The sequence below is a fragment of the Melanotaenia boesemani genome, chromosome 1 (assembly GCF_017639745.1).
Source record: "Melanotaenia boesemani isolate fMelBoe1 chromosome 1, fMelBoe1.pri, whole genome shotgun sequence".
In the NCBI taxonomy this organism is placed as follows: domain Eukaryota; kingdom Metazoa; phylum Chordata; class Actinopteri; order Atheriniformes; family Melanotaeniidae; genus Melanotaenia; species Melanotaenia boesemani.
The window spans coordinates 28,649,672-28,676,116 of record NC_055682.1 but is presented as its reverse complement, the minus strand read 5'-3'; the positions used below and the strand labels follow the sequence as shown (position 1 = coordinate 28,676,116).

The 26,445-nt window shown below is 37.7% G+C and overlaps 2 protein-coding genes and 1 long non-coding RNA gene across 4 annotated transcripts; 2 read left to right on the top strand and 1 right to left on the bottom strand.

The window, feature by feature from the left end:
* Positions 1-1,830: 1,830 nt before the first annotated feature.
* Positions 1,831-15,128, top strand: gnb5b (guanine nucleotide binding protein (G protein), beta 5b). Its single transcript, XM_041985371.1, has 13 exons — positions 1,831-1,878; positions 2,714-2,863; positions 4,150-4,261; positions 4,749-4,885; positions 4,997-5,038; positions 5,789-5,865; positions 7,217-7,349; positions 10,699-10,842; positions 11,029-11,120; positions 12,786-12,834; positions 12,981-13,077; positions 13,403-13,569; positions 13,798-15,128. The coding sequence occupies exons 2-13, from the start codon at positions 2,738-2,740 to the stop codon at positions 13,807-13,809; spliced, it is 1,188 nt and encodes a 395-aa protein (XP_041841305.1). The 5' UTR covers positions 1,831-1,878; positions 2,714-2,737; the 3' UTR covers positions 13,810-15,128.
* Positions 15,129-15,989: 861 nt separating this feature from the next.
* bcl2l10 (BCL2 like 10) lies at positions 15,990-19,475 on the top strand. 2 transcript variants are annotated; one of them, XM_041993007.1, is made up of 3 exons: positions 15,990-16,064; positions 17,092-17,559; positions 18,579-19,475. In XM_041993007.1, exons 2-3 carry the CDS (start codon positions 17,095-17,097, stop codon positions 18,699-18,701), a joined length of 588 nt encoding a protein of 195 aa, XP_041848941.1. In that variant the 5' UTR covers positions 15,990-16,064; positions 17,092-17,094; the 3' UTR covers positions 18,702-19,475. The 2 variants fall into 2 exon arrangements, with proteins under 2 accessions (XP_041848941.1, XP_041848948.1); XM_041993014.1 differs by having other exon boundaries at positions 16,012-16,081.
* A 5,634-nt stretch (positions 19,476-25,109) lies between these two features.
* LOC121647639 lies at positions 25,110-26,361 on the bottom strand. The gene is made up of 4 exons (XR_006011871.1): positions 26,140-26,361; positions 25,920-26,014; positions 25,650-25,726; positions 25,110-25,396 (listed from the first exon to the last, which is right to left on the bottom strand). It is a non-coding gene; the product is annotated as an uncharacterized LOC121647639 (long non-coding RNA).
* Positions 26,362-26,445: the final 84 nt, after the last annotated feature.

Here is a 26,445-nt window from a genome sequence, read left to right as displayed (position 1 = left end):
AACACATTTTACTATTTAGTTTTAATTTAATTCAATATCTCATAGCATCCCCTCTTCGCAAACATCTGGGAGCTGAGGAGACCAGCTGCTGGATCTTTGAGATGGGAATGTTTTCCCTTGTTGTCTGATATGTGATTCTATCTTCTCCGCAGGTCTCGGTCTCGTACAGATGAAACTCAAAACACAGGAATTTCACTCAAAACTTAATTTCACTCATACAACTTAAAAAGGGAAACTAATATATAGACTCATTATATGCAAAGTGGGATATTTCATGCATTTATTCATTTTAATTTTGATGAATATTGCTTAGAGCTTATAGCTCAGAAAGTTAGAATATTACATTAAATCTATTTTTGGGGGGGGGTGAATACAGAAATGGTGACCATCTGAAGAGTATAGTCATGCATATGAATACTTAATCAGTGCGGTGTGGCATGGATGTTACCAGGCTGTGGCTTTGCTGGGGTGAAATGGAGGACCAGGATGCTTCAATAGCGGCTTTCAGCTCTTCTGCATTGCTCGGTCTTATGTGTCTCATCTTTTTCTTGGCAATGCCCCATAGATTTTCTACGAAGTTCAGGTCAGGAGAGTTTGCTGGCCAATCAAGCACAGTAATCCTTGGTCATTGAACCAGGTTTTGGTTCTTATGGCAGTGTGGGCAGGTGCCATGTCCTGCTGGAAAATAAAGTCAGCATCTCCAAAAAGTTTTTCTGCTGAAGGAAGCATGAAGTGCACTAAACTCTCCTGGTAGATGCTGTGTTGACTCTAGACTTAATAAAGCACAGTGGATCAACACCAGATGACATGGCTCCCCACATCAACACGCTGTGGAAACGTCACGCTGCACTTGAAGTGTCCTGGATTGTTGTCTCTCCATCCTTCCTCCAGACTCTGAGACCTTGATTTCCACATAAGATGCTAAATTTGTTCATCAGAAAAGAGAACTTTGGACCACTGCTCAACAGCCCAGATAAGACCTTTGTTCAGTAGCAGCTTGACAAGAGGAATAAAACATTTGAAGTCCATGTCCAGGATCCGTCTGTGTGTGGCGGATCTCGAAGCTCTAACTCCAGCCTCAGTCCACTCTTTGTGAAGCTCGCCCACATTTTTTCCTGATGATCCTCTCCAGGCTGCTGTCATCCCTGCTGGTTGTTCCGCCTTTTTCTTCCACACATCACGCCACTGATCGACTGCCAATTAACCTCATTAGTTCCAGCCTGTTTCTCCAGCTGTTTATTTTTTCTACCACTTACTTTGGCAGCATTTTGTTGTCCCGTTAGTTTTTTTATTTATTTATTTATTTTAGTTGTTTCTGCCATCAAATTCAAGAAGAGCTCATTTTTTCATGAATTACTTAAGTGTCTCATTTTTAAAACTTAATACATTTTCTGTTAATAAAGTTCTGGTTTTTAAGAACTGCAAATAATTAGAAATCATAACATTCTTGGATCATTGGAATCATTGGAATTTGGGTTGTAGGTGTTTTCAGGTGTTTTTATTAATTCAATTTTAAGCAACACCTCAACAGCTAAAACTACACTACAGGTACGTTTATTGGATTGTGGGATGGGATTATCAAGATTCAGTTATGACATAAACTCATGTAATGTTAAATAATTATGCAGCTGAAAGTAATACACACGGTTTCATTCATATTTAAACCATTTGGCCACACAGTAAAAGTGACCCTATGTCTTGCAGGTAATGCTGCAGGAAGGTATGAAGCATTAAGGTAAAAGCAAACAGCTTAAAAACTTTGCTAAGAAGCTTACTGAACCCTCTCTGCCCTTTGCCGACAATCCTCCTCGCTGGAACAAGTCCACTTACATCTACAGGAGCAGCTACCTGCAGTGCAGAGAAACATTTTCTCGTGAGGTAAGATTTCTTACTGTAATATTTTGAATAAAACATCTGTTTGTGGAAAAACTTATTTGCTAGCTAATGTTCTGTACAGTAAGTTTATTTTCATAAATCCTGCTGTGATAGTATTATCCTTTATTTAAAACCTCCAAAATGGACAAAGTGTGTTATTGTGCTAAATCTTTTTCATTGTTGCTAACGCTCCTTGTACAAAACTAAACATTTTAGCAATAACTGCCTAAACAAAAAGAGAAAATACATGTAGTCTTTCCAAAAAAAAGAAAGAAAATTGAAGATAAAACTATTGAAATATCCTCTGAATGCATATGAAGCAGCAGCTCGGTGAACTGTAGTTTGAGATAACATAATAATAATTCCAGATAATGAGAATTTTCCATGCCATCAAATACAGGATGGAAAAAAGAAAACATGAAAATGGGCCTCACTTTCTTAATTTCTGATTGATATGTGCAATTTAGCTCACATTTAACAATAAAATGACTTTTATTTATTTTGTTGTGTCTTAATGTACCATAGAAATGTATTAATATAATTATTTTTTGAAAGTTTAAAATCAGAAAGCAAGTTTGAGTTTCAAATAAAGTTACAATGTGTTTAGACTATGTCCCTGTGAATGTGTGCAGAATGTGTGCGTTTCCCAGAATAGCGCTCTCCTCACTCTGAGAAGGATCAGACTGGAGTAGATTACCAACTACTTATCTCCTGTACAGCCCTCACTAACCTCAACACAAATACACACAACCACACTGTCATCACAAAAATAAAAAGCCTTGATTAAAGGGGCTGGATGATAATTATTTCTTTATATTTATGTGTTGGCTTTCTACAGGTGTGTTGGTGATCCTCTGCAGCCATGTGTGACCAGACGTTCATGGCGGCCACTTTCGGCCCATGTGACAGCTGCAGCAAAGCAAGTCCTCTGATGAACATCTACATTAAGAACGAGGCCACCAACTACTGCTCCTTCTGCGTGGAAATGGTAATGTTCTTCTTCAGTTCTCACCACTGCAGAAAGAATGGCAGAGTTTGCAGCATCCGGGAGCTTTTTGTGTAAATTCATTTAAGTAGCACAGCTCCAAATACTGCAAGATTAATTAAACTGCTCATTTAATCTCCATTGAGATTAACCAAATGAGAAATTGGTTCATAATTAATCATTTATCCATTACCCTGTTGGTAGAACAATCAATTACCTTTTATTTTGTAATGTAATATTGCATTTGTGAAGACCCTTTAAACCCAATTGCAACCCAGGTTGATGACTTATCTTTTAATTTATGGAGATCACACACTTTTCACACACTGTATACACCATCTGTTGAATTAAGGACCCACCACTTAGCAGCACCCTGTGACTCATGTCTACCAAAATATCAAACACGTGCTCAGAGAGAGAAAGATAGTGATGAGGACCACTGAGCCGCCTCCTGATTTGTCAGCTCACTTGACATCAGTGTGTGCTGGGATCCCTTTATCAGAACAGTCTCATTTCTGTACTATTAAGTAATAAGATCAAAAAGCTTAGGTATCACTTAATAGGAACCCTGGGACCAAAATAAATTTTTAAGTGTTATTAGTTTTAATGACATAGAATAATTAATTACACTTTAAAACTTATCATGAAAGGACAACATTACATTACTGAGCTAAAAAATTAACTCATTTTATCTGGTATAAAAATAGTATGCTTTACTAATTTGTGCAATGGTTTAAAAATATAATGATGTGATTTTTATAATGGTGCAGTTAAAAAAAAACAACAAAAAAAGAACAACCCATTATATGTGACCTCTCACCTCATAAATTACTCTGTTCCCTCCATCAGAATGGAAAAACATATACAACATATATAATTTATTCACACCCACCCATTCAATATAATTTTTTTTTTCATATTATTTATTTCTAGTGCGAAATTAATGAATTAAAAAACTGGAAAGGATTGGTAGTTGTAATTAAAAAAAAAAAAGTACATGTATGGACAGAAGGGGAATCCTCTACAATAACTGGGCTGAAGGAATAACTGTTCCTATCCACTGGCGTGTTTAAAAGCCCACAGTGTCTGAATAGAGGGAGAAGAGGAGAAGAGGAGAAGAGGAGGAGCGGAGAACGGGAGCAGAGTTTGTGGCACGCGCGGCAGCATCACTGACAAAGCTCTAACTGCCAACCTGCCGCCTCGGGTTTTCCCCAGAAATTTCCCCTGTTTCCCGCATATTTCCCTCCTCTCTGTTTTTACTCTGTTTTGTTGTTGTTTGCCTCTCGAAGATGGCCTGCCAGGGGCTCCAGAAAGGGGAAAGCCTGGCATCTCTGAAGAAGGAAAGCGAAAGTCTGAAGAAGAAGCTGGAGGAGGAGCGAGGCAAGCTGAACGACGTGGAGCGTAAGTGACACAAAAAGAAAGAAAGAAAAACAACCGTTAAGAAACACCCACCCACCGTGTCTTTCTGTCGTTGTACTTGCACACAGCGTTGTTTACTTTAAACAAGCAGGTGGCAGCTGGTTCACTAGTGTCAGGTGGTGTTTTTAGTCCGTTTTAGTGATGATAATCATGTCAGATACACAGACTGTCCCTCTTTAGGTCTGTACCTACTTTTATTATTCATCTGTTACACTTAATATTTCCTTCATCAGCCTGTTTGTAGTTTTTGTCTACTCCACTGCCACCAGAAATGTAGCTTATTTTATATAAATTAATATTTTACATAGAAACTTTATGAACATTTAAAATATAATGATGCCAAACTCCCACATGCCCATAAATAAACATCGAATGATATCTTAAGACTGGTTCATTTAGCATTTTTATCACAATGTGTATACTCTATACCATGAACCTTACTAAACTGGATATGTGTGTGCTAACTCAGTGCACCAGGTGGCTGAGAAGGTGGAAGTGGTGAGTGCTCTCTCCATAAAGACCCGCCGTGTGCTGAAAGGTCATGGGAACAAGGTGCTCTGCCTGGACTGGTGCAAAGACAAACGTCGTATGGTCAGCTCCTCACAGGTATGCATGTGCATGCGTGCAAACAAATAAATCAGAAGAAATTTTGTGCTGAGTGTGTGCTTTGTTTGATCCCTCCTAACCCAATAATACCAGTTTGTTTCTCTAATTTAGGATGGAAAAATTATTGTCTGGGATGCTTTCACTCTTAATAAGGTGAGTTTTGATACTTGTGTGGGAACCAGTTAATTGACATAATTTAACCCATCTATTGTTATTAATTAAATAAGTACTGTATAATTAAATTTACCACAAGTTTTCCAGTGTGCACAACAAAACGTTTATTGCTGCAAATTTGCTCAACTTTGCTCTCAGGTATCTTTGCTTTAAACTTCAGTAATAGGATCGAATTCAATGTTCAACCATGTGGAGATAAAGCGGTCTTTGGAAAGACCGTTTTCTTGTATCCAGAGGCACAATTCCCAAGGAAAACCTTAACCACGTCGGTGCTGTTACTTTAGGCCAAAGTTTTTCTTTCCTTTGAATGCTCAGATGCTCGATTTGTCTCCACATCTGAAGCTACAGCTGAGCAGGTGGGCCCCTGCTCCTCTAAGAGAGGAAGTGGCACGATGAGACAGAAATATGGGTTTAAAGATTATCTATCCATCTGTCCTCTTTAACGACTTTATATGTATGTGTTTGTAAGTATGCATCTGTCTGAGTGCGTTTTAATGATAGCCAGGGTTTGGCCTGGTTTAATGGTAAATGACTCACCAAGAGGCATGATGCTCTTAATGGAGCACACATACAGTAAGTCACACACGCTACATCCATGCTTAGAGCTGCTGTGTATATGTCTGTGAAATCTTATTAAGCAGAATGTGTTTTCTTACTAAGCTAGAATCACTTTTTTCCTTCTTGGGCAGTAATTTACATATTTATTCATATGATATCTATGTCCTACAGGAGCATGGGATGACCCTGCCGTGTACATGGGTTTTGGCGTGTGCATATGCTCCCTCAGGTTGTGCTGTTGCATGTGGGTGAGTAAAAAGATTTGCTTATTTTTATTACATATATTTACTTTGTTTGTATTTCATCCACTCATTATGGAAGTGAAATCATACCAGAGATGTTTCTCTAGTATTTCCTATAAATTTTTTCTCAGAATAAATTATTCAAATGTCTCTAATGGCTCTTTCTATATAAGCTATTTAAAAAATTCTAATAATAAAACACATTTAGAGTAATGTGACTGGTGACTGCTTCACTTACCTGTAAATTGACTAGTCTGTCTGCATTAGATGAGATGCTTCTAGGAAACATGCTTAGGAAAAATACTCTTTTTGATATTACAGAGGTAAAAATTAGAAATTTAGAATTATAAAATGTTATTAATAAACAGCTCCACAATTATTCTTTCTGGTCATAAACAATTCTTGGAAATTATATAAGTTTTGTTTTATTTAAAAGGTAAAATGGCACATAGAAAAGAATTTATGAGCAATAAAATCATTAAATTAAACTTCTTTATCTAAACACAGGTGAATAAACAAATCTTTTCGTTTGAATCCCTTCCTTTAAAGCAAACATATAACTGTGTATTTCTCTGTCTGCTCATTACTGAAACAAGAATTAGTTATACTGTCAAAAAGGAGCATACACTGTATTTATGAGTCAGATTCACTTAAGCAGTTTTCTTCTTAAAACATTTAGATGTGATTTATAGATGTAGTGAATGGCAGTTCTGTGAAACTGTTTCTGCATTGTTTATGCATCGTGGCCAGTGTGTTGTGTAGAAGTTGTGTCGGACTCAGCAATCAAATTCATCCCCTTTTGGGTCACAGTGATAGTAGTGCACAAAATACTCAGCATTGTCTTCTTTGCCTTTTAAACTGTGACCATTTTATGTCTAGAGGACGAGATTTGTGCCTGCCGATTCCACATCATATTCTTATCATTAATTCTAGACTGTTGTGTTAAAGGTTTTAATCTCTTTCTTTTGGAAAAAATGCAGTAGCTGGAGCTCTTTCTGCAACTAAATCAATGTTGAGTCAGTTTTTATGCTGACAGAAGTAGCAGCTCTGTGTTGCGACATGGACATGTGTCCAGCTGCTAGTAAGAGGAGGAGCTGTCTTCAGTGGTGTGTAAAGTTAAATGTCAGATGATGAGTTATGTTAGTATGTTGGAAATCAGTATCTTAATTAGATACAAATTTTTATGTTTTTGTTTTGACAACTTTTACCAGGAATTTTGATAAAAATTAGTCTGATTCTTCATGGAGAGATACATAACATTTACCTACAGCTTAATTATCAGTAGTTAGTGAGGAATACTAGCACCAGAGGTAAAGGTGAGCTTATTTGACTCAAAAATGTTAATTTCCTCCTGTAGCGGCTTGGATAACAAGTGCTCTGTGATCCCGCTGTCACTCGACAAAAATGAGAATTTGTCTGCAAAAAAGAAGTTAGTTGCCATGCACACCAACTACGTATCAGGATGCACCTTCACTAACTCCGACATGCAGGTGAGCAGAGATTACTGACTCCAGGTGGGTGTTACTTTTTTTGTTTACATGAGAGACTTGGACTCTCCAGTTAATGTAAATGTTAAAATCAGGTTATGTTTGGATGTGTTTTATGGTTTATTGTGAGAAGCGCTCACATGTATTATATACAAGTTAAGCCCCACTACAACTCCCTTTGCAGATTCTGATTTGCTATATTTGCTGAATCATGTGCTCCATACACAGTGAAACTGCTCAGCATAATATGAATATTTCTGTATCTGTGGTTGCTGCAGTTGACCATGTATGGCAACTTCTAGCTGCTCCACTTGATTTTTTTTGTTGTTGTTTTTTAACATTTCACACAATTTTCTGAGTTAAAGCACAACTACTGAACATTTGTACACTATGGTGCCCTTTAATGGCAGCTAAACATCCGACTTGCGTCCTTCTCTGAGCTCTCCAGCCAGTAAAAGTCAGTCCAATTTTGGCTCTTGTCTTATCTCTTGCTCTACCACATTCTCTCTTTCTTTTCCTTGCTTCCTCAAATAATATCCTCTTCCTTTTCTTTGCTGAATCAACCATGGCATCCATTCAGTAATATAATGTATTAGGGACATTGGCAGTAACTCCTGCCTTGTAATAGCAGGGACAATAGAGCAGGGATGTCAAACTCTGGTCCTTGAGTGCCACTGTCTTGCAGGTTTTACATGTTAACCTGCTTCAACACACCAAATTCAAACTAATGGGTCATTGTGCCGGACTTGACAACAAGCTGTTGGATCCATTTAATTTGGATCAGATGTAATGAAACATCTAAAACCTGCAGGACAGTGGACCTCAGCACTGAAGTTCGACATCTTTGTTAATTTAACTGGGCTTGCTCGTCTTACCTGGTCTGAGTGTAGTACTCAGGGTTTACCATTGATCTGCCACAGCAATGGTGTCACAACCTTGCAAATCAGCTTGTACTAAAATTTATGATTTCAGAGTTTGAGTTTGTTGCTCTAGTGAGACATTCAGTGTTTTTTCTCAAGTCAGACATCACACTCCTAAGTAAAATCACAATAGTTGTATTTACTATTCTCCAAAATTTGATTTTATACAACCTTCATTCTTGCATTCTTAAGTAAACGTTTCCATGGACTGTTTGTTTCTGGCAAAGTATTTTAAGTCTATCTAATATTCACATTTTTGCCATGTTTCTCAGTCAAGCTCTTTACATTATAAAGAGCTCTGCTGACACAGAGTACAGTATAATGGGCTTCAGCTGCTAAAGACATGATTTAACATGAAATTTTGTATATCAGGGTTGTAATTTTCTTGAGTCTGTCGCCTTACACGACCCAGCTGGAATGAAAGGTAATGGGACAGAACGAAAGGCAAACATGGAGGAAACGGCCTGAGATATTTCCTTATAATAATTTACTCCCCTCTGGCCCTCGACATAGGAGAGGAGTAGGAGGTAGGAGAAGAGAAGATGAGAGAAAAGATGGATGGAAGGGTTGAGGAGAGGATAGAGAAGAGACAAGTAGAAGTATGAGCTTCTGTCCCGAGAGTATTAATAGACACTGAGTGGCTTTTATCTGAAGAGAGTGGAGCACACTGACCTCGGGGGCAGAACATTTAACACACAAATACACACTGCTTTTTTTCTGTCTCTCATATATCCCCCCCCTTTTTTTCCATGTCACACACAAAGATTCATGGCCAAACCATCATGCACACATGTCTTTATGTCACTAGTCAAAGGAAAGAACACAGATAATAATACACATCACCATTCTGTGACTGGACTTCCTTCATTTTTGAATAGCATACTTAGTATCTGTCCATCTAAGAGCAAAAATTACATATTTTAGCTGACTTGTTGCTTCAGTGATTATGAGTTTATGCATGTAAATCCCATCAACCTTGTGGAGGAATTTTCTATGTAGTAACATGCAGGCAGAAACATCCGACTGTTTGTGTGTGTGTGTGTCGGTAATTGTTTACTCATAATTGCTGTCATGAAAGTGGAGCTAGCTCTCAGCTCAGGCAGGATATGGTGTGTTTTGTTCCTGAGGTCAACCAGCAGGAACTCTCTAATCAACCAGCCGCCAGGGATCTCTGATATCGACATGCCTCTATGAGTACCCATGATCTGTTTACATCTGAGGATTTGCTGACATTTGAGCATTTTGTGTGCTTGTTTGTATATAGTTAAGTGAAGCTCAGTGAGTCTGTTTCTGTGTTGATGAGGAGGCACTGATCTGATGTATGCATTGAATGTGTGTGTGTTCACATTTGTACGTCTACTGTTTCACTTCCCTATTCTAGCTCATCTTCAGAATGGTTATTCTTCATTCTGAAGGAATCATTACATAAAACTGCTTCATCACGTGGAAAAACCTCTTAATTCCCCTTTCTTACACGATGGACAATTGAAAGCGGCTTGAAAAGGCAAGATAAAGAAAAAGATGAACATAAGCACTGAGAAATTATAAACTAAAGGCTGGTTTACTTATTTACATTTACTAATTTGAAACTTGGTATATGTCTAGTTTATTTTTGGACATTTCATTTCTCTTTTTGGAGTTTTGCTGTGAATTTGAGAATGGCAGGGAAAAAACATTGATTAGAGCCATATGTAAGAAAAGGGAGCACATAACTCCAGAAATAACAAAGAACCTTTTGCAGTGTTTGTGGCTAAAAATCCTTAATTTCTTCTGCCCTTTCAGGAAACTACAGTAGACAGTTAAAGGCCTTCTTTTATGTGCATATATAAGTTTTTGGGTGGTGCTAGGAAGGGACCTGTGATAGATGCCTGTATCACATCAGTGAGCTTCTCTTGGGGAGGAGAGGAGCAGCAGCTTTACTTTGAGCCCATCCTGATTAACTGAGCTCCTCACCCTCTCTCTGAAAGGCAGAACAAATAATCTTTCTATTAAATATCATTTTAGACCAGTTTTAACTGTCAGCTATTTTCACATTTGTTTCCCAAGAATGCTGTTTTGAGTCAGCGACATTAAACAGCCGTTTAACGACGAATCTCTGGGGGATTTCATAGACTTCCTATTTTCTAATTCAGACATTGTGCTTGACTTTTAGATGACTACTTCACATAATTAAAAGCTGTGGGTTGGTATACATACATCTCTCAATATTGAACTTTATTATTTATATATAAAACATGTTTATTGGTAAAATGTAGCTCATTTTGATGATTAAAATGCTAAAACTCAAGCCCTCCCTTCAGACTACTCATAATAAAATAAGCTTTTGCTTGCCTGTTTATTTTGTATTTTTGCACTGAACATGTGAGGTGTGCTGTTGCTCTTACATGCATGTGTGAGTGTACATTTGACGGTGTGTGCACTATGCCTAACAGCTCTTGACGTCCAGTGGTGATGGTTCATGTGCCCTGTGGGATGTGGAGAGCGGGCAGCTGCTGCAGAGTTTCCATGGTCACACAGCGGATGTCTTGTCCCTGGACCTTGCCCCATCTGAGACCGGAAACACTTTTGTCTCTGGGGTAAGAAAGACTGGCCTGCAAATGAAGTGCATGTGGTCATGGAGAAACTTAACAATCCTAGCTCCCCTTTGGATTTATTTAAAATGAAACAGATATATTAGACAACTTGCATTTTTAAAGGACATTAATAGTGTTTTCTTTTTCTAATGTGCATGTGCCTGTGTGTGCTTGCATGTGTGCTATCAGGGCTGCGATATGAAGGCCAATGTGTGGGACATGCGCTCTGGACAGAACATCCAGTCTTTTGAGAGCCACGAATCTGACATCAACTGTGTAAAGTGAGTCCAGTTCTTTAGTAAATGTAAAAATAGAGGGGTAAAAATGAGATAATTTCCTTGAAACATTACAAACGGACCCAAAAGAGGCATTAAATACCCGGTGTCCTATGTATTGTTTGTTTATTTATTTATTTTTAACCTCCTCTTTATTGTGTTTCTTTCCATAATATACACATACACCCATACACAAAAATATACATGTTTATATACATATCTACATTTATTTACACACACACACACACACACACATACATACATGCACCCCTGCAAATAAATAAATAAGGTAATACATCATCCGTCAGAAAATTATTGTTCTTTATTTCTCATCAGATTGTTGAGAAGTAATCAATTTTTTCAGCTTTGGTGAATTTGCGTTTTAAGTGGTGACTGTTCAAAATCTCAAATATCCAAACAACTAAAATTGCAAAAAAGTTGTGACTCGTGTAAAATTAAATAAAAATAAAAAAAACAATGATAGGCAAATCTCATAAACTAATATTTTATTCACATTAGACCATAGAAAACATATCAAAAGTGAGACATTTTAACATTTAGTGAAAAATTTGAACTAATTTTTAACGTGATGGCAGAAACGTGTCAAAAGATTTGTGAAGGGGGAAACAAAAGGCTGGGAAAGTAAATGGTACTGCAAGAAACAGCAGGCAGAACATGCTGCAACTAATACAGTTCACCGAAAACAGGTCAGGGACATGACAGGGTATAAAAAGAGCACTGTAGAGAGGCAGAGTCTCTCAGAAGTAAAGATCAACAGACGTTCAGCAGACTGCAAAAAAGGTTCTATAAATTGAGGAGCAAATGATGTTCATTGATTTTAAATGGCAAAGACTCTGAATATTTAATCATCTACAGTACATAAAAGTATATAAAAGCATCAAAAGATTTAGAATCTGAACATATCTGTGTGCACAAAGAACATGGCCAAAAATCAAGATTGGACGCTTTCTGGCCTTCAGGAAGAAATTCATTAAACAGGCATTTTTCTAGAAAGGTTTAAAGTTTCCAGGTTAAATCATGCATTGCCATGCAATGAAGCCACATGTGAACATGATCCAGACACGACAGCATCTTCTCTGGCCCAAAGTTCTTTTACAATTAAGCGAAGCAATGTGGAAAACTGTTCTGTGATCCCAAGAATTATCATTTGAATCAGATTTTTGCCACAGCCTCAAATTTAAAGAAGAGAACCACTGCTGGAAGTCACTTTAAAAGCCTGCATTACTGATGGTACGGGTGTACATTAATGCTTAATCTGAAGAGGCAACATCAGTGCTAAATATACAAGCTTTAGACTTTTCTACAACAGGACAACATTCGTCTCCCGAAGGTCCAACAACTGGTGCCTGCTGTGCTCAGATGTTTATGGACTTGTTAAAACAAGGGTACAGTATTCAGTTTGTAAATGTGTAACCCATCAAACTGAAGATGAGATAAAGATTTTCATTAAACACTAAAATGTCTCACTTTCTGCATTTGATACATTTTCTTAGCTCTAATGCAAATAAAACATTGGTTTACAAGACTTGCAAATCACAAACCTACTCACTTACCTATAATTAAAAATGAATCACTCAGATTTATTTTATATAAAAAGCATATTAGTACATATTAGCATATCTAATGCTGCCCTTGACCTCATGTATCCAGGTACTACCCCAGCGGAGATGCATTTGCATCTGCTTCAGATGACGCCACTGTGAGTCACATCTGACCTTTTTCTTATCTTCATGTTATCATGTATCTGTATGCAGCGTGTACTGTAGTTGTAAGAACTGTACATTCACAGTTACTATTGCTAATTTGATATTTTGTTGTATGTATTTCTTTGTTTGTGCCTCTCAGTGCCGTTTCTATGATTTACGAGCTGACCGTGAGGTTGCTGTCTATCAGAAGGACAGCATTATATTCGGTGCCTCCAGTGTGGACTTCTCTCTGAGTGGTGAGGAGATTGTAGAGAACTACTATTATAATCTCCTCATTTTTGTATTGACTCTAACATGATTTGGAAAAGGACATTTCTTCTTAAATGCACTGCAGCTCTGAGAGCTGTACTGCCAAATATAAACTCAAAAGTTATGACTGTGAACTACTTAAAATAACATTTTTTAATTTAAATAAAAGAAATATTAGGTCCAATACTAAATTGATTACTCACTCACAGTTAAGTCTAATCCCCTCTCTACCTTCACTTCCTTTATTTCAAATTTCCCTACTTCCTCTTCTATTTCCATCTTCACCCACGCCTCTCCCTGCCTCCCCACCAGGTCGCCTGCTTTTCGCTGGTTATAATGACTACACCATAAATGTGTGGGACGTTTTGAAGGGAAATCGTGTGTCTGTTTTGTTTGGCCATGAGAACCGTGTCAGCAGAGTCAGAGTGTCACCTGATGGCACTGCACTGTGCTCATCCTCCTGGGATAACACCTTACGGGTGAGTTTCTTCACGGTACTTCCCAATGAGCTTTGTTAGTTGTTTAAAAGGGGAAACATTTAAATGTTTTGATGTAGCCTAATCAAAGGCCAGACCTCAATCTGACTGAAAATCTTAGATATGTTGTCTTTGTGAAATTTCTAACATAACATAAGATATTAATGCATATCTTTTGTTCTTACTTACTAGTGTAAAATGATTTTACACTCTGTGCTGCTTCTCTTGCAGATTTGGGCCTAGAGTTGTTCTTGTGGATTTGTTCCAGTTAGGACCACAGCATTAAAAGATGATCATCACCTCAAGTCTTTGCATGAGATCAACACTACTTCTAGAAAGTGTTGATACAGACCTTCAGTTTGACAGACCTCTATAACATCTCTGAATGAGAATATTTAATGGATATTTATTTTAACAGTAAGCCTAAGAAGTTTGGATTCTCATACTTCATTGTTGGCTTCATGGTTCATATTATGTAATCGTGTTATTACTTGTGTAGTGGGGAAATTATTATTTACATAAAGGCCAAAGTAACCTGTAGAAATCAAAATTATTGTTAAACTGCCATGTAGGCTTACAGACAATAACACTGACTATCATGTAAATTATGTACATCAGTTGAACTTTCTTGATGCTACTCTATTATAGTTTATATAACAAAGAAAGACACCTTTAAATATAACTGCTGTTTTGTTTAGGTTTCTCTTTCTATTTTTAAAATACATACACTTGAACGGTCTGGGTCAGTATTGTGTGAGGAGAAATAAAGACTTTTTTATGTATGATCACTCATGTACAGGGAGAGGTGGAACAAAACACAATCCAATAAAATGTCTGGAGTACTTGCAAATCTTTTTAATTTTAACTACTTGTGCCTCACAGTCTACTTTAATTTCAGCCTGCCAGCACTGAGAAAGACCTAAATTTACTCCCAATAGATGCCACCAGCACAGAATGACTCATCTGTGGTGACACTGTCACAAGGGAGTCGTACATCACCCAGTCAGGGACCACTGGCCTGTATCAGTAGAAAATGCCTGAAAGAAGAGCAGATTTCTGCCCTTTATTAGAGATTAAACTAATACATATTTAATATCACTTTGTGGATATTGCTGTTTGAATTCTCCACATTTAAAGTACTGCATCCCTGATTGTATATATCTGGATTCCCCTGTGCCCAAAAATCCCAGGACTTTGTATTCATTGTGGTTGATCTGAAAATCATTTAACAGACCCTCTGAACAAACACTATTGATCTGTTTCTTTCTTGTGTTGCTATCAGTAAGGCAGTATCACTGCACACTTCACCATGTAAAAAAGCAAAGCTGAATGTTGTTTTTTTAGAGAATTATTAGTTGAATTTAGCAAGTTTAAAGAATCTAATATTGTAGACATGTCAACATGTCTATAGTTTGTGATCAATGAGCTAAATCACTGAGGTCCTGTAGGTTTTACCCAAAAACATAGAACTGAAAATACTTCAGAGAAACCACCAGTTTCACCAACTTGTGATGTAACGGATGTCTAGCCACAATTTGTTTCCCTAAAGAATAAACAGTTTTCTCACTATCTGTTGTTTTTGTGTTTTCAAAGTGTTATTGATCAGAAGGACATGTTTTAAGCATCCAAAGGTTAGATGTCTTTCTCCACATCATCACTTAATATATCACACATCTTCCCATGAGGCAATCCACAGCTTATTGCATTGACTACACTTTTCACTTGTCATTGTTGTGTAGTTGGTAATGTATATCTGCTCTTAGAAATGCCGCGCACATGTTTCTTCAATTGTGGTAACAGTAGCTACAAATCATCATTTTGAGATACATAGAATACCTGAAACAGACATTTTCTATTTCAAATACACCTGCATGGCTGAGCTTCTGTTTTTCATTTACTGTTTAACAGCTGTCTAATCTAAAATTCAGAACCAGAAACACCCACGGGGGAAATGCCAAGGTAAACCAAGAGAGAAATAAAAATAAGGAAGGAAAGGATGATTTTACAGGGGGGGGGATTTATCATGTATGTAGTGAAAGTATTCAGAAATATTACCAGATTTGTTTACTCTTTGTTTCACTTCTTTTTGCTTATTATTATTATTATTATTATTATTATTATTATTATTAATTGTAATTTCGTTGCACTTGTTGCAATGACAATGAAGTTCTATTCTATTATTAGAATTAACGCTTATGTTTTCTATTGTAGAGATTGTGGATTTATAATTGCATGAGCTTTTTTGCCTATTAACTTTTATGTTTCCTTCTGTAGTGGGAATCATTGGGACTTTTGTTTTTTAATGACAAATGGTATTTCCATTAGGCTTCTGTTTCTCGCAATTTTTTTTAGTTTTTCTGATGACGTCGTAGAAATCTTCCATCGGAGGGAGGAGCCTGAGCATCACGTGATAAACTGTTGAAGGAGTGCAGTGAACGTAACAAGGTTCTCCTTCCGCCGTCTGGGTGTGCAGAGAGCAGACTGATATCGCTGGGAGGGTAAGCTTTTGTTTCATGTACGCACAAAAATGTCTTTTACTTATTTGTATACGCATGTTTTTTTTAAATAGAGAGCCTATGTACACGTAAATGTTTGTGCGGTGGTGGTTTACTGCGAAGACGTGGCGCCTGTGGTTGAGTTAGATCCTTATAGTCCATTTGAACGGTCCTTTGTGTCCTCCATTGCTCTGGTGACAGTAAGAGGAAGGGGGAAAAAAGCAAGCGAAGTATTTAAAGTCCACTGGTATAAACCTCGAACAAACCTTTATTAGCTCCCTGAAAAGACCGTGCTATATGTAGTTACTTGTAATGTAACTCTGTGAAGCTGTGTGACTCCACAATACCAACCGGCTTTTGTTAACTGAAAGCTAATATTAGCCCTTTGCCTTTACGAAGCCATTGCTACGTTGCTGCTGGTGCGTGACCATAACGACACGTCGCTAAACTGACGTACGTTAAATTTTCGTCTCATAGAGTTTCTAAAGCTTGGAAAATGGGAGAGTAGTAAACGAATTTATATTGTATCTCGTTATTATGGGATGGTGTGCAGTGGCGTATAGATGTCATTAAAAGAAACAAAGAGAGCTGTTCAGACAAAGTTGTGTGTCCAAATGTTTGGAAAACAATTTAAAAAAGTCCAAATATGACTTTGTGTCCCAATCATGAACAAGTGGCAGAAATGGGAAAATGTAAGATGAGTTATATAATTTTTGTGGAAAATCTTAATTTCTTCTTTCGCTTTTGATCCAAAGCCTGAAAGGTTATTGCTTTGTTTGTTCGCAGGGAGCATATGATGGACCATTGAAAGGCAAACATGTGACTGATTTTATTATTTTTTAACACCTATTTAAAGCTGTTGACTTGACACACAATTTTAGGAAGCCATCTTTGGCAATGACAGAATTTTGAGGTTTTTGTCTCATTGTCGCCTCACCATACCATATCTGTTGTTCTGATTTGCAGTTAAATTACTAATAACATTGTATTAATAATAATAATAAATAATATATATATATTTTTCTTTTAGAAAATGTCCTGTGGGCTATGGAAAGAAACCCTGGTTGTAGCAGAGGATTACCTGTTCCTGTGCTGCACAAGCCCACTTCCAGCCCTTCCGCCTCCCAGTGAGTCAGCTGCTGCCATGAGGATTATGGCCCAGGAAATGGAGACGCAGCATCAGCCTCGTTTCCACTCCCTTGCTCAAAGCTTTCTGAACAAATGTGGGCCAGACCTCTGCTCCAGCCTCAGGATGGTGATGGAGGAGATGGTGGGAGATGGACATTTGAACTGGGGAAGGGTTGTTTCGATTTTTGCCTTCACCGGTGTTTTGGCCAGACAGCTGCAGGAGCAGAAGGGCATGAAGCCGGGGCTGGACCCTGGGCAGCAGCAGCAGGAACTGGGACACGGGCCCGTAAATAGCCATGCAATGGCTGAAACCATAGCTGATTACCTGGGCGAGCACAAGAAGGACTGGATGTTGGAGAATGATGGATGGGTATGTTGTAAGACATGTCTACTCAAAAAAAAAAAAAAATCTAAAAAGGAAAGTAGTCTTTTTAAGCTGCTGCCACTGGAAATCACCTAGTTTGTCTCAGTTGCGCACATTTCCTGCTGAGGTTCATGTTGGGGTTTATGATTGAAGCGTGGAGGTGGCCATTTATTTTTAATTGTTGATTATTCATGTCATGGGCAAACAAGGATGGATATTAATTTAAATAATCAATTCTGAGAATTGATTGTTATTTAAATTAATATCCATGTTGAAATTATTTAAGTATAGGATTGTCTACTGGAATTGAACAAAGACAATCTTGTGCTGCTTTAGAAAAAAGGAAACAAAAAAACGTCTCCTTTCATGAATGGGTTCTCCTAACACCCACGTAAACACAGATGCAGAGACCTCCTTTCTTCAGCCGGCAGCTGGTTTCAACAGATGGGGAATTTTTGTAGTAATAGTCAAAGCTGTATTGAATTTGGCATTATCCACATTGAAGGTTAGTGTTGTATGACCAGACAAACAGGCAGCTGTAAAACAGTGCAAACACCTGGAGCTAAGAGCAGGTGCACACAATGCAAAAAAAGAGTTTCAGTTTGAAAAAGGTCAGAGAAACGCAGCTGTAGGAGTGTTGGAACAGCCTCGGACTTGCCTTGTTTTTAATAGCCTGGCTCACAGAGCAAAAGACACTGAATGAGTTTATAATCAACATAATGCTTCTTTTATTACAACCCCGCCCCTGCAGGTCCAGGTTGAGACTATGCTTTTTAACTCTGAGGAGCTGCTCGGCTGTCAAGATATTTTAAGTCAGATGTCAGCAGCAACCTCTGAATACAAAAATCTTCCCATTTCTCTGTAGAGCAACATGCAGCTGTAGGTGAATGTGGCACATTTCCAAAATATATTCTATAATTGACACCCACTGTCAGTTCTTGACATTTAATGTTTATATTTTTATTTAAAAACAGTTTTCTGCTTGCCTGTAAATAATTTTTACTTATTTCTATTGTTTCCTGCAGGAAGGGTTCTGTAAGTTCTCCCGCAGTGCCAGAGATGTGAGTCAGGATTCGTCCATGAAGACCGCGCTGTTTGCTGCTGCTGGCGTTGGCATTGCTGGACTCACCTTCCTCCTGGTGCGCTAGCTAGCTTTCTACATCCCTAATAGTCTCAATCAAGTTCTCTATTAAGCAGAATTAAGTAAATAATTTAATTCTATCATCAGTGCTGCAACAAATGAGCACAATCTGTGGTGAATTAATGGTTGTAGTCTAATGTCAGCTAAATGTTTGCACATACTTTAGACCCCCCACAGACGTAGATACTGACCACTGAGTCACGTGCTCCTTAAGATTGTAAAATCAATTTGAATGCCTTGAATTTTTGAAGTGACTTGACTTTGGTTTTCATATCTTTTTGATCTGAATGACTGAAGCATCATATTCGGTTATTATTTATTCACATTACAAGGTAATTTTTTCAGCTGTGCAGGTACAAGGCAGCATTTAAGTTTTCCCCACAGATGGGTTTAGTTTTTAAAATTGACAATTTTCTGTTTTTTTTTCTGTGTTTATCTGAGTTGTATGTGATGAATACATTTAGTGTACAATGTATAAAGTAATATATAATATTTATATAAAATGGCACCTTTTAAGTTGCCCTTTTTCTAACTGATCTGATTGTTTTAATTTAGATTTTTGTAACTTGTACAATGTCAGCAGAACTGGACAGATGATGACCCCACAATGGTGCTATAAAATATTCTAAATGTTTCATCAACTTATCAAACCAGGGACCAATCTAAAACATAGGATTATTACCAATTGTTTTTACTATTGTTCTTTTTTTCCCCTAAAAAAATATATTTTTACATTTAGTTTAATTTATTTGTTAATGTTTTTGTAATAAAAGATACCGCTGGAATCTTGTGCTCTTGTCCTTTTTATTATTGTTTTTTCCCAAAATGTCTGGCGTGTCAAACAAATAGTAAACAATTTTCCCTCCTTTCACGTGCAGACACATTGTCATGAATAAGATATGTTCTGCCGTCTCTCATGCTCTTCAGCCATCATGCTGCTCCAATTACAATAAAGGAGGTGTTTTCACAAAACATCTAGATGAGGTAGCTCTAAACTGGCTGAGCAACCCTTTTTTAATTTTTTTGTTATTCACAGAGCATTTTAATGTCGGTAGTCTGAAGGGAGTAATAGATGATATAGAAGTCACTCCCACAGATGAAGTTTTACGTGTCTGATTATTTTAATGGGTTAAGTCAGTTCTAATCACTAGCTGATGTCTTGAGTTTTCCTTAAAATGTTTAAAAACAAAACATATCCCACCCAATGACTTTTTAAATTACTATTTTCTAGCTATCAGTATATGTTGAATTTAGAAGTAGAATTAATTAAATCTTCAGGCGTTGCTGTGACTGATGGATATTTACAGAGGGATATCTGTAAAAGAGGATTTGGGTTGCCATCAGCAATGGGTGCTGGGTGATTTGGTTACTTGATGATGTACAGATTGAGGATATGAGATGTACTATAGGAAAATTAAAAAGAGAGGAGTTGTTTTGTATATAAATGCAATGTTAAAATGTAAGATTGTGGATAAAATGACAACAACCTTAAACAGTATGGAGATAATCACAACAAAAACAATTTATGATATTGTGTACAGAAACATCTGTGCAGAACATAGACTGGAAACCCCTAGGTCACAATGGGAAACACTTCCCAAGGTAGTGGAGAATGAGAGGGCTAAGATCCTGTGGGACTTCCAGATAAAGACTGACAAAATGGTGGTAGCCAACCAACTGGACATTGTGATCATAGATAAGCAGCAAAGGAAAGCCGTGGTGATCAATGTAGCCATCCCCAACGATGGAAATATCAGGACAAAGGAACACCAGAAGCTGGAGAAATACCAAGGACTCAAGAAAGAGCTGGAGACAACCTGGAAAGTGAAGGCAACAGTAATACCAGTGGACAGTGGAGAAGTGGCCCTCAAGCTCCCAGGACTCTGGTAGAGGACCTGAGCTTGAGATAAACAGAGGAGCCTTCTAACATGATAATGAAAATTAGAGTGGTTGTATCTGAAGCATAGTCAGGACCTTATCAGAAGATTTCATCAAGCTGAGAGACAGCAAATCAGCTATATCACAAAGCTTGATCATTTAAAGGAGATCACATGACTTTAATCAACAAGCATACTGTTGGAGATATTGGTACAGTAGACACAACCGCTTATCAGGGGGAATTATTCAAAGCTCTTGTGGGCATTTCTTATTGGATGATGGAAAACTACTGATTAAACCACTATGAACAGCTGCATTCCTGGCAAGAGTCTCACTGGGACAAAGTGAGACTGATGGTATGACATGGCTTTGCGACCTGGATTTCCAAGGTTTATATGAACTTGTGGAGTTGATGCAACCTGTGCCGTCCTTGTCTGTATCTGCTTATTCCAACTGACACAATATTTTAAAATCAATATTTTCCAGGGATCAAACTCTTCACTGAATACACCACTGTTCAACTCCGGATTTAAGACTTTTGTTCCCAGCTTGGCCTTGCAGCGTTACATCCAAACAAACAAGAAGGCATCTGGAGCAGTGTCTTTTGAACAGATAAAACTAGGTTTTATTTTATTCTATTTTTATTTAACCCTTTTTTATACAGGTAATCTCACTAAAACATAATGTTTGGCCACAACACACAACACCGTGTTGCTCATACCAACAGGTGTGGCACAGTGGTAGATGGATGACGATTTGGGCTTGTTTAGCTATCACAAAGCTTTAATAAATCATTTCAGTCTCTCAACTCTTTCTATTTTATTCAACTCTATTCTCAGAACTCTACCAACAATTTCAAGTCAACGGTGAGACAGCCAAATGTGAGGCCAAATCTACAACATATATTCTGACATGAAAATAAAGGTGTTGCAGTGACCCAAAGTCCTGACATCTGATTAAAATGTTGTAGCAGGACCTTAAGAGAGCTGTGCACAAAAAGCTTGTAAAACAATGTTGTAAAGCCCTCGTACAGAAAGAGATTACAGTCAGTCCACATCAGGAAGAACATCTCCAACACTGTCACACTGAGCACAGGGTAAGGTCCGCCTCAAGGGTGTGCACTCAGTCCACTGCTGTTCACCCAACAACAAGGAGAACCTGATCAAATGGTGGGTCTCATCCAGGGTAAGGACGATTAAAAGTACAGGGAAAAGGTCAACTGATAAACAGCTTCCTCCTACAAGACATTGGGATCCTTAAAAACATCATGTAACTGGAGTAATTGCTTTTGCACACACCAGTGTTGCACTTCATACCTCACACTCACCCTTAGCCAGATTTATCATATTTAAAACAGCACATTTTGGATTCATGATTATGCTGCTAACCACACTGCATCTTAATTTTGATTTAATGTAATTTCCTTAATGTGATTAAAAAATTTTTTTCATTTTTTCCTTTGAATGTCTCAGGGAACATCATTTCATGTGTCAACTTCGGTATGAACACCGTGTCATCATGAGAGGATTTAAATGATTGATAAAATTATTTCAAGCTATTACAAGCGGTGCTTAGTTTTCACACTGCTGCTGCTTTTTAGCTTGACTTATGTTCATATAAACAGCGCAAAGCGTCATGTGTCGTTCACCCAACATTGAATTAATTTCATTTTAACATCTGATAAACAGCAGATGAGCTTCATACAATTCATTAAATCTAGTTTTCTTTTTAATCTGGAATTGATTGGGAGTATTTTATTCTTGTGTTTAACAAGGTGTAACTTATTAAATAAAAGCAGAGAAACAGTCAGGAGTTTAACCATGTGTTCTAAGCGAGATGGGTGCGTTTGTGTTATGAGACCATCGTAGTGCTGTGTGACGATTTGGAGCACTGAAACAGATCATTTCCTTGCACTAGCTACTTTCAGCCATTACGCCCACCACACAGCCCTACATATTTTTCCATTACATCAATGACACGCAGTGGAGTCTCGTTAGTAAAACGGAGAACTTTCGCTGCTTCTGATGTGGTTTCTGTTTCCTGTTGAAAGTGTTTCAGTCTGCCAGTGAATCCCCAGCAGAACACTGCGAACAGCTGACAAATATCTTGTTTTTACCATCATGTGTTTGTTTGATGGATTTTATGGTTGAGAGGTGACACTGACAGCAGCCTACATGACAGCATTTCAAAAGGCTTGAAGTCAAGAGACGGGATGCATCTGCTTTTCTTAGTGTAAGCTGATTAATGTTTATCCTTTTGAATCTATTTATTTTCTTTACCTTCTACTGATAAATGGACGAGCTTGCAAACAGTATTTAATAAAAAAGAAAATAAAATTACTATGAAATATTTAAGTTACCAACTGACTTGGTGAAAATAGAAAATATGGAGTCAGACAGACATATTCATATGCTTTGTTTTATAATGAAACAGTGACCTGTGAGCAGTCAGCTGATGCTCATCAACAATTAGTCCTAATGAGGGGGTGGAAGGTATTAGGAAAAATGGATTGAAACAATAAAATTATACAGTAAATATAATATCCTATTTTTAAGCTGTAAAGAGTAGGAGAAATTATACGAGAATGCTTACATTTAGGATTTAAAATGGCACTTTACATTTAACTGTATTGACAGTTACAGGTACTGAGTCTTAAGAATGATTTATACTTTACTTGTTGGTACTTTCAAGTACTTGATAACTTTATACAAAAGCCAGTCTAAAGCTAAATCATGGAGTCATCACAAAGAAAAATGATTATAGTCATGGAAGTTAAAATGAAATGTGTATTTGTCCAGCGAGACTTTCAAAGCATCTGATCTGAGCCTTCCGATGATTTGAGTTGTTGACTAATTTCAGTCCCCTTCTGGCCTCCCTGTCTTTCTCACACGCTCACAGAATGACTTGTTCCTACCCAACAGGGTGGTACAATTTATTTAACTTTAAGGCAATTGATCTAGACAAGATGTGCTCACACTCACGCCTGTACACTTCCTGTGGCTTTACCCAGTCCGCACAGCAACAAGAGCACAAGTGGACCGCCCTGCTACAACTTAGCTAAAACAATCCTATTGTTGCACCTTAAAATGTTGAACATTTTTGCCTAAAACAAACTAAATCCAAAATGAAAACGTGATCAAAGGAGTAAACAAATTGTTTTCATTACAAATTAGTTTCACAAACTGTGATGAAATCGGCTCAAACACAGCTGATAAATATGTATTAGTTTCTACATTTCCATCCTGTCATCTGTATTTTTGGTGGGATGCTATCCGGTGGGACCAGAAGACAAAGAAACAAAAGAATAGTTTTTGGTATGAATCTAGTTCAGATAGATGATACTCGTTCTGCAGATCAATTGACAGAAACACATTTGACCTGCCTTTGTCATTTCCTAGACAGCTTTATGTCTAACTTAACTTCAAAAAATTGGTTACAAAATTGTTAAAAACCATAAAACAAAAGAAAAGTATTTGACATTTTAAATGTAGAAGCCATTAAAACAACACAAACATTTAACACAATAACAAGCCATTTAAAAATGTATATTAAAAAATGTTACGTGTTTAAGTAAAAGTTTTAAGGTATTATTTTTTTTCCCCTTAAAAATACAAACTAAAAGCTTTTTCATTTGGGGAACTGGTTTTATTCACTATGCTGCAGAGTCATATATGTGATGTTAAGCAGTGTAAGATTGACAGCAATAGATACCATATGTAGACAAGTTACAGTGTTATGATGTGATATCATGGGGGGGTAATGATGGGGCGGCGTGGCTCGGTGGGTAGAGTGGTCGTGTTGTAGCCCAAGGGTTGTCGGTTTGATCCTCGGCCTGTCGAGCTGTCCCTGACCAAGACACCGAACCCCAAATCCTGATGGGATGTGGTTGAGCGCCTTGCATGGTAGTTTCCGCCATCAGTGTGTGAATGTGATGTATGATGTAAAGCGCTTTGGGTAAAAGCGCTACATAAATACAGACCATTTACATCAAATTTACCATGCTGCCATGGCAACACCCTCCACAGTGTTTACAATGAAAGACCATAATAAGAATAAATGGTACAACTTCAATGGGCATTCTCAGAGTGTGCATTCCCAGGCCTCCATATCCCCCTGCTCATGAAAAATAATTATAGAAACATGGTCTAGAACTCAGTCTCTGTTGCTTTGGATACGATGGGAACACAAACAGATAAAGAGGTTTAAAGCTGCACCTTGACCCTGAGCCAAATAAAGTCATAACAGCTGCTTTTTTTAAGCTCATGTTTTATAGCTTGTAAAGTGAAATACATTATTGAGTTGAGGAACATACGACCCTGGGAACATTCATACGTTTCATAGACAGTTTCAGTTCATAGTTATATAAACAGGAAGAACTCAAAATATAAACAGAGGTTAATGAAGAACTTCTGCTTTTCTATAACTAGGACATTTCAAGAGTCAGATGGGCCAGCAGATCCTCAGGCCCCAGTCAGCTGAAAAGTTTCTATACTGGCATCATGCACACACCACACGAACTTTTAGGTGTGCACATTCATAAACAGAAATACTGATCAGTGCCTGGTTCCTAGAAACTGCTTTCACCAACAGACATCATACTATATCACACAGGTGGATTTATCATTTGTAGCCAGTAATCAATTTTTTTTAGAGGTAATAATCTTTAACAGGAAATGAAAAAACTAAGCAAACAACTTCTGCCAGAGAGGACACAGAAGTTGTTTGATTCTCCATCTTCTACTGGAGACAGCAACTCTTTATGTGCGACTTTGAATTTTTCTTCCTCTTTCCTTCAGGAACCATCTCCCTCACCTTCTCTGCCATCTGATCACAAAAAACACAAAGACATCTGCTGTTGTGTTGTTTATGTTTGTTGCAAATGTGTGTTTTGACTTCACAAGTCTGCATCTGCCTCAATGAAAAATCACCTTTCTCATGCAACAGATGCGGTAACAAAGCAAACTACATATTCAGACTGTGAGTCTGTGATTGTGGACCCAGAACCTGAAATGATTTAGATGATTAATTGGAAAAACGTTTTACAATCAATTAATTTTCAAAAAACTCAAACACAAACCTGTTCAGCATCAGGAAACTCCCCCTTGTCCAGCTTTGAATGGAGCAGCTGGTCATTTAGCATCACCTCAAAGCTGTCTGTGGGAGCAAAACTTTAAAATGAAAATACGTTCAAGTCAAACAGATTCATAGAATGATTCATGGTTTTCCTGCACCAAAGCCCAACACATACTTTTCAGAAAACTGCATTGCTTCAGATAAAAACAGATATTAATCTGTGGCTACAGAAGATGACTTATCTGATGCCGGGTACATGCAGAAAATTCCTCACCTGGCCTTCCTGTAACTCCATTCACTTTCACACCAGGAACCTGCCTGAGGACGCCGGCTAGTTCCTGGTAGCGATATGCATAACTTCATCCTTTGCTAAAAAAAAAAAAAAAAATCCATATTTTAAGACTTTTTGACCTTTGCTCTCTATCTTAACACTGTATTGTTAAATCTTGAAGAGGATGTGTGCATGTTAGCAGAGGAAGAAATTAAAAACCTACCAGTATTCAACTGTGACTGTGGCCATGGTGTTTTCAGTTGTCTTATGAGCCAGCAGGGTGGGTGTAAACTCAGCTCCAAACCAAGAGTGAAACTGATGCTCAGTCAAAGGTTCGCTCAACTCACAGTAGGCCACGCCCAGGAGGCTGGGAAAACTGATGTAGAGTTCACACATTTCTCACAAACCCCCTCAACAATGCTTTTGCAGTGTATTTGGGGAGATAATGAAATTTTCTGTGGCTCTCTGGTGAAAAAATATCCATTGACTGTCCAGATGCAAATCTTGCACCACCCTTCTGCTGCTGAGC